Source organism: Triticum aestivum, chromosome 2D (assembly GCF_018294505.1).
Source record: "Triticum aestivum cultivar Chinese Spring chromosome 2D, IWGSC CS RefSeq v2.1, whole genome shotgun sequence".
Lineage (NCBI taxonomy): Eukaryota > Viridiplantae > Streptophyta > Magnoliopsida > Poales > Poaceae > Triticum > Triticum aestivum.
The window spans coordinates 637911309-637920098 of NC_057799.1; the positions used below are offsets into that span (position 1 = coordinate 637911309).

At 49.1% G+C, this 8790-nt stretch overlaps 1 protein-coding gene across 5 annotated transcripts; it reads left to right on the forward strand.

Moving 5' to 3' along the window:
* The first annotated feature begins 682 nt into the window (after positions 1–682).
* LOC123055215 (ETO1-like protein 1) lies at positions 683–8144 on the forward strand. Of its 5 annotated transcripts, none has more exons than XR_006426548.1 (9): positions 683–1490; positions 1666–3375; positions 3621–3912; positions 4654–4963; positions 5310–5582; positions 6071–6141; positions 6236–6295; positions 6656–6751; positions 7615–8144. XR_006426548.1 is itself a non-coding variant. In XM_044479202.1 (5 exons), exons 1-5 carry the CDS (start codon positions 1357–1359, stop codon positions 5528–5530), a joined length of 2667 nt encoding a protein of 888 aa, XP_044335137.1. In that variant the 5' UTR covers positions 683–1356; the 3' UTR covers positions 5531–5709. The 5 variants fall into 5 exon arrangements, 1 of the variants encoding a protein (XP_044335137.1); XR_006426547.1 differs by having other exon boundaries at positions 6087–6141; XR_006426550.1 differs by having other exon boundaries at positions 6134–6141.
* Positions 8145–8790: the final 646 nt, after the last annotated feature.

An 8790-nucleotide genomic window follows, 5' to 3' on the forward strand; every position in this document is an offset into this window, starting at 1 on the left:
GTCACCGAAGCTCCACACGTACTCCACCAACGCCGAGTTGCATCGCCGGAGCAAGGACATGACAGGGAGACCTCATTCCATTCCGCCACCTGGCACTTACACCTAGCCCTAGCCAAGACCAAGGCAACCCTATCTGCACGCCCCGACCGCCTCCCCGGCGCCGAAAAGCATCCGGCGGTGGAGGGGAACATGCAGCGCCGTGAACCGCTGTCATTTTTCAGTTCTATCTGTTTGGGCCCTTGCTCATCTACATGAGCAAACCAGCCTACTAATCCTTTTGCACTTGTCTACATGTATGTGTGGGTGTGGGTGTGGGTGGGTGGGCATCCATGGGGTTGATGTCAGCTTCAAAGCCCATCCCATGCGCCCAATTCAGCTGCCCCCATTGCCTTTTGCGCTTGTCATCTCCCCTGATTATTCCCCCAATACGAGATCCATCTCCACTCCACTTTTGCATGGTGGTCTGCCAACCAGCACACATGGCCATGGGAATGGGATGGTGGCAGAATAGATAGAGAAATTCAGACTCCCAGGAAAAAAGGACGAGCGAGCAGCAAACAACCCCCGTATTTCCCTCTCCCCCCTTTCCCCTCGGATACCCACCCCCCCCCCCCCCCCCCCCCCCCCCCGCCCGAGGTCCAGTGGAGCCGCGCACTGAGCCCGCCCGCCCGCCCACCCGCCGCGACCCCGACCACCCTCTCCCTCCCCTCCTCCCGTCGCCGCCGCCCCCCTTCCCCCGCCGGCCCGCTCTCCCCCCTCCGACGCACCACGTCCCCCGCTGCCGGTTCGACTCGATCCGGCCGGCCCCGACCCGCCAAGCCGCGCCGGAGATCGAGGAGGGCTCGCCCGAGGCCCAGCGGCGACCGGGGTCCCCGGCAATTCCGCCGCCAAGGAGGTGCGGAGGCGCATCCCCGCGCCCGCCCGTGCTCCCTCCATCCCTCCCTCCCGCTCCGCTCCAGGGAAGAAGAGGAAAGCGCGCATCTTGGAAGGACGATTTGTCCGTTCGTCGTCGTCCCCCAGCTGGTGCGGTGGGTTGCCCCGCTCCGCTCAGCTCACCTCAGCTCACGGGGCCGGATTTGGTCTGGCGGTGCGGGTGCGGTTGGGGTGCGAATTAAAAAAGGGCGAGGAGAGGGGGAGTGGTTAGTTCTTCCCTACCCTTGGCCGCTTGCAGCGGGGGCGCTAGCTGCTTCGTTGGCTCGCTCGTGCCATTAAAGGCGTCCCCTTCCTCCCTCCGCCCCCCTCTCTCTCCCGGTGGTTGGGTCCTCGGAAGATCTGCGTCGGTTCTTGCCAGGGGTTTGGGCAGATTCGAGGAAGAAGACGGGGGCGGGCTCTGATTCGCCGTGGTATTTATGTGCCATGAGGAAGCTCTTCTTCTCCGAGTTGACCTCCTGCAAGGAGACCAAGCTCCAGTCCGCCACCCACTCATGGCTGCCCATGGACAAAGGCAAGCTCTCCAAGTTCACTGGCCACTCCAGCTCCTCCTCCTCGATGTAAGCGTTCTTGGCTCAAGTCTGCTCTGTTTGCTGCTGAATTTTGTTGTACCTTGGTTAATTAGTCCGGTCTTAGGGCGGTGAACATCAAAATTCAGATTTTTAGTGCTGCTAGTTCGTTTTTGGTGTGCAGAGCCAGCTGATTCAACTGTCTTTCCTTGTGTTTGCGATGCAGAGAATCTCTGATGAAAATGCCGGAGCCGCCGGTCCTCCCGCACTTCAAGCCCGCTGACTACGTCGACATATTGGCTCAGATTCACGAGGAGCTGGAATACTGCCCTCCCGACGAGAAGTCGTGCCTGTACCTGCTCCAGTTCCAGGTCTTCCGCGGGCTTGGTGAGGCCAAGCTGTCGCGAAGGAGCCTCCAGGCTGCGTGGGAGAAGGCGAGCACGATACACGAGAAGCTCATATTTGGGGCATGGCTCAAGTACGAGAAGAGAGGGGAGGAGCCCATATCTGACCTTCTTGGCTCGTGCGGCAAGTGCTCTCAAGAGTTCAAGCTGCTGGATTTCGTCTCGCAGATCTCCGCCGATTCGCTCGGGATAAGCTATGACGACGAATCTGATGAGTTCCAGGGCTCCCCGGTGGTTCATTTCCGGATAAGAGATGACATGATTGCCTGCGATAGGCGGAAGCTTGCGGCCTTGTCAACTCCACTGTATGCGATGCTTAATGGTGGGTTTAAGGAATCACATCTTGAGGTCATTGACATGTCTCGGAACGGCATCTCGCCTATTGGTATGCGGGCCATCAGTAAATTCAGCCTGTCAGGAAGACTACCGTATTTGTCAGCAGAATCTATTTTGGAGATGCTTGATTTTGCTAACAAATTCTGCTGTAAGGGCCTCAAGGATGCTTGCGAGCAAAAGCTTGCTTCTTTTGTTTCTTCCAGGCAAGATGCCATAGATTACATGGAGTGTGCTATTGAGCTGGGCTGTTCCATACTTGCCGCGTCATGCTTGCAGGTGCTCCTGAATGAGCTTCCAGAATGCTTGAATGATGAGCAAGTGGTTAGGATATTCTCCTCTGCGAATAAGCAGCAGAGATCCACTATGGCTGGCAATGCATCCTTCTCCCTATATTGCCTTCTTGGTGAAGTCTCCATGAGCATCAGTGCAACATCAGATGTCACTGTAAGCTTCTTGGAGAAGCTGGTTGACTCGGCATCAGATTCTAGACAGAAGCAGTTGTCCTTGCATCAGCTGGCTTGCGTGAGGCTGCTAAGGAAAGATCATGCTGAAGCGGAGCGCCTGTTCAATGCTGCCTTTACCGCTGGTCATGTCTACTCGGTAGTGGGCTTGGCTAGATTGGCCTCTCTGAGGAGCAATAAGCATTATTCTCTCAACTTGCTTGACTCTGTCATGTCATCTCGTTGGCCTCTTGGGTGGATGTATCAAGAGAGAGCCCTATATCTGGACGGTGATAGCAAGTTGGAGAATCTCAATAAGGCTACTGAACTGGATCCGACGCTTACATACCCCTATATGTTTCGAGCTGCATCGTTGATGAAAAGGCAAAGTGTTGAAGCTGCCCTGATGGAGATTAACCGGATCCTGGGGTTCAAGCTGGTCCTGGAATGCTTAGAGCTAAGGTTCTGTTGCTACCTTGCTCTAGAGGACTACAGAGCTGCCTTATGCGATGTACAGGCAATCCTCACGCTTGCTCCAGATTATCGTATGATTGGTGGTCGGGTGGCTGCGAAGCAGCTACGTACACTTGTGATGGAGAATGTAGAGCAATGGACGACTGCTGATTGCTGGATGCAGCTTTATGATCGGTGGTCCTCTGTGGATGATATTGGATCCCTCTCGGTCATATATCAAATGCTGGAGTCAGATGCTGCTAAGGGAGTACTGTACTTCAGACAGTCTTTGCTACTTCTCAGGTAACTTAATTAATTTATGTTATTGCACAGAACAATTAATAGCTGGCATAATGCAGTTTGTTAGTCTATCAATTATTGGCATTGTAGATGCTACATCACATGGTTTGCATGCCTGGCATGTCTTGGAATGCTAATTTAGTAGATGGCTGATCACAGATCAGCATAGTTGCACATGCCTCCTCCATGATCTAATTCTTTGGCAGTATATGTTAGGACCAATGCAATTGTCTTTGTTCTTTTTCCAGATTAAATTGTCCTGAGGCAGCAATGCGCAGCTTGCAGCTTGCTCGCGAGCATGCGGCAAGCCAACATGAACGGCTTGTTTACGAAGGATGGATACTGTATGATACTGGCCACTGCGAGGAAGGATTGCAGAAAGCGGAAGCATCGATTGCCATACAGAGATCATTTGAGGCATTCTTTCTAAAAGCTTATGCTTTAGCTGATTCGAGTCTTGAGCCGTCAACCTCGGCAACAGTCGTATCGCTTCTTGAAGATGCATTACGGTGTCCCTCAGATAGACTTAGGAAGGGCCAGGTAAGACTTTTCTACACCTCTTTCTCAGATCTGCCTGGATAAACATTCCATGCATGATAAGGATTTGCTGCCTTGTTTCTCCTGTGACATATTGCTATATAGAGATCCAGAGATCTTATACCGTAAATACTTATGTAGCAAAGAAGGGTTTTGTCCCAGGCTCGCAAATTACGGAGTGGAACTTTGTTGACTTTTCTACCTATTCCTTTTGTGTAGTATATGCATGTGCATTTCCTCATTTGTTAAATGTATAGGTGACTCTTTATGATTCAGATCAGGTGTTGCTATACATAGCCCTTGTTAGGATGTCATATTCGTTGTTGCATTGAGTAATGGGAATGGTGCACTTACCATTAAAAAATGGCTGTCCTGGTGCTCCTAACATGGCAACTCATTAACTGGTCTATTGAGGGTACTCCAAGAGTGATTTGATTTCTTGTCAAATGGATATCTTCTTGTCTAAGTTAGAGCATGCCATACCATCCAGGGTATAGAATGCCATTTTCCCCATATGGAGTGGGTTGTTGGCTTCAGTAGCTGCTCAGATGAATTTCATCGTGTTTGTAATCATCTTAGCTACCTGCCTTTGTTCTTTGCTGCATGAATTAAGCTACTTAATTAAAAACTGTTCCTTTAGCACAGCTAGATCCAAGTTCATATATAGATGATTCTGTAACTTTCTAGACTGAAATGTCCAGACAAGAAGCATTCTAACACATATATTTGTTTCACATCTTACAGGCTTTGAATAACCTTGGGAGTGTTTATGTGGATTGCGGTAATCTAGACTTGGCAGCTGAATGCTACATCAACGCCTTAAAGATTGGCCACACCAGAGCTCATCAAGGCCTCGCCAGGGTTCATTTCCTTAGGAATAACAGGACCGGTGCGTTCGAGGAAATGACCAAGCTGATAGAGAAGGCCAGGAGCAATGCATCAGCATACGAGAAGAGGTCTGAGTATTGTGACCGGGATCTAACTAAAGCTGATCTGCAGATGGTCACCAAACTTGACCCCCTCCGGGTCTACCCCTACAGATACCGTGCTGCTGGTAAGCGCTTGTACCTGCCTAGCGTATCTAGTTTTAGATCACCAGTATCAAAGAAGGTTGAAACTTTGAATATAAAATTCTGGTCAAAGTAGTTCGATATGTTATTGGTTGTAGCTCATCTGCGCCCAACTCCCAGAGAGGGTTTGTTGATACTTTAACAAACCAACTACCCAGTTCCTAACATGGGCTAGTAATAAGTCAATGCTGTTTGCCATATTCTATGCTCAACCTGATCAGTTGGTGTAACAACCACATATTTCATTTAGTTCCTGAATTAGCTCATCTGTTTAAAGTTCTCATGTCCCCCTTTATGCTGATGTGGACTCCTGTATGATCTGGTTCTCAGTTCTGATGGACAACCACAAGGAGAAAGATGCCATCTCAGAGCTGACTAAGGCAATTGCCTTTAAGGCGGACCTGAACCTGCTCCATCTGCGTGCGGCCTTCCATGAGCACGTGGGTGACATCTCAGGCGCCCTCCGGGACTGCCGCGCAGCACTTTCCGTGGACCCCAACCACCAGGAGATGCTCGAGCTTCATCACCGGGTGAACAGCCAAGAACCCTGAGCCCGTTGTTGTACATACAGGAGGGGCTCCCATAGCGAAAACCCATACCAGTGTATGTTCTGTACCATACACAGCAAGCAGTAATTTTTAGTTTTGATGGTGTCTAGTGCGGCTGTAAGGATTGTGATCATCAAAACGTCTAAAATTAAGCCACGTGCTATATGGAAAATATTACATTCCACCTGTGTCACTTGGCTACACTAACTGGGCAATAGGCTTCAGCATGCAACAATACACTGCATACTGCCGATTGAACCGAAGGCCTGGCTGTTGTGTTCTTCAGTTTTTGCACTGCTGTAAGATCCACTTCTTTTGTGTTAGTAGTGAATCTGTTGCGACATGCAATTTGATATGTCCGTTGTGTAACCATTTTCATACTTCGTAAACTGCTGAATAGCACTATTAGTTGATCCTCAGGCTGCAGATGTAAAGATAGTTCATGTAGTTGCTTTTGTGTGATTAACTATGGTTAGGGCCTGCAAATTGGATATCATTTCTGATTATCATGGTCGGTAAACTGGTAAATAACACTACTAATAGTTGCATATGGTTGAAGACTGGAATGATCTGCATGAGTCGGTTACCACTGCATGTTATTCCCAGATGGACAGGTACAGTTATTTTCTTGTTAGTGAACATGTGTACTTTGTGTAGTGGCCATGAAACTAGATGAGCTTATGTTATATTTCTCTGTTACTTTTGAAGGTTGCAATGGTGGCCTGGTGGGATCTCACAAGGGAAGCTGCCATTTATTTGATACAACTGGTATGCCACTCTAATCATAGTTAAAAGCATCCGTCGATGTTCTTTAGAATTAAGTAATAGTAGGCTGATATAAGAAAGCATCAATATGTAGACATGTAGTAACATCATCTAGTGTTCAATTCCGTTGATGACTGCCGAAAAGAAGCTTCAGTACAAAAGTATCTAAGAAGCGGGAACAAGAAATCTGGCCAGAAGAAAATTACTGACTTCCATGTGCATGATTGTGCAGTGCATGCATTTTAGGAAACTTAATACTTCATTAAGAAACATTCATGCTTAGCCTTCTCGAGATCTGGACTCTAAAATTCAGGTAACGTGATGCCACCAGTACCACCTAAGCATCTGTATCTCGCGCTGCAGTTTGCTCAAGGAAGTTCCCGGCAAGTCCTGACTACTTCTGCAGATTAAAGAATCCGTGTTGTTAATGGCTATGGGCTTGTTCATAAATTTTTAAAGGTAATATTTCGTTCTCCTCCCATTGTAAATTGTCTTCGACATGTTTGCTGATCAAAATACAGTTTTATTTTTTGCAAATCCAGAACACATGAACAATGTTATTCTGTGTAATGCAATTTGCGCTGAGCTGTTTCCCTTGGAGGGAATAAGCATGTTGGGGCTGCCCAGAAAACACACACACACACACACACACAGGAGAGCACCCAGGGAGATTTGGGGCACCGCACGACTCGTGTCTTCTCACTGTTTCTTTCTTCTCACTAACAAATGAACCGGATACAATAGCGTAAGTACCGAAACGTACAACTCACCAAGCTACACTGGCCTGATCTTAAACTCACTCTCCACTAGCTAGCCACATGCACGCACACGTTCTCCACTTGTGCAGCATCTCCGCAACGGCTGCACAACCCAGCCAAAACAGATGCATTCAGCCGGCTGACACTAACAACCTCCATGCAATCTAGCTAACAAACACAGGTATACATGGCACTTGCACTTCCAGGCCGCATCTTCACTGGGTGCATTGGGGCCGTTCCTGGTTCACTGAAACACACGCCTACACAAAACGACTCCCAAGGGCACTTGCATGGTTGCCCTCAGCTACAAACTTGCGGATGTGCTCACGTCGCTGCCGCCGCACACGCTTCTACCTCTCTGCTTCTCCAGCTACTGATCCGCCCGTGTCATGAAGCAACACATGCAATTTTCCTTGAACCTACTAATGAAATTATATGACAATTAAACTATGCAGTACAATAAAACATAAACTAGACCTATACAGCAGGGCTAGCTCTAACAGAGCAACGCACTAGTGTTAGTTTGGGTCTTTGCATTCACTTTCTGTTTGATATTTTCAACAGGGGTTCAGCAATACCAGAAGCTAAATGGGGCTGCTCACAGATACACCGAGAGCCCAGTTTGCAAAGCTGGTTGAAAGCACAAACACCAGCAATCATCCAGTTGAAGCAGTGTCCCCGTCCTTGCCCGACGAACAACCACCAAGGAGGAGTCCTGGTCATGGCTGTCCAGCGCCTGTCCATGTGGGGTTTGGTAATTGTCACGGGCGTGTGGGGTTTGGTTATTGTCGCGGAGAAGCCAGAGTGTTCCAGGTTTTTGGTTTCCCTGTTCCGAGTGCGAAGCTAGCGTAAGAGCGCGGAGCTGTTGGTTTCTTTTCCTGTATAGATATCTTTAGGTTTTCACCCAAAGTCTCAACTGGTTGAAAGTGTTGTCTGTTTGATGCCTGCTTTCTTTGGGTGGTGCCTGCCGTAAGAAAGAGATTAATTCAGAAAAACCATACCATTCTTTCCACTGCTGATATAGCCTCTGTAATCGTATGGTTAACAGCCAGCCAGTACATTTATTTGTTGGTAACATATTGGTTATTTCCTGATGCTACATGACAGGATGTATCCCTTGTGCTTCAAAAAATTCCTGCTAATTTGTTAACAACCAATGATGGCTAGTCCTGTGAGACCGGGTCTTTCTGTCCATCAAGTTAGAGCAGCTTTATAGAACGCCACGTGTACACACGGATCTCAGAGAGAGGACTATGTGCCTCTTCCCCAAAGCGCTGCAATCTTCCCCAAGAAGGCCTGGTTGCGGGTCTTGCAGATCCTCCGACTTGGATGGCGAGGACCGGCTCCTCCATGGCTTCCTGCGCCGGTTGTTGACCACTGCAGGGATAGATGCCAGTCGCCTCCGCCCCAAGAATGTGAAAGTCATTGGGGCTCAGCCCTGAGGCGTCGGACGGAGCGCCTAACGACGACTACGAGCACTGAAGCAAGCCGAAGGCCATCGCCCTTCCCTCGCCGGAGCCGGGCAAAATATGTTGTAGTAGAGAGTCGGGAAGTAGTCGTGCTAAGGCCCCATAGGATCAACGCGCCATCACAGCAACCGCCGCCGACGAAGAGTAACGTAGATCAGAAGCATCTAATCTGAAGACACACGAACATAGATGATGAACAGTGACCAGATCCGAGCAAATCCATCAAAGACAGATCCACCGAAGACACACCGACAATGCTAGACGCACCACC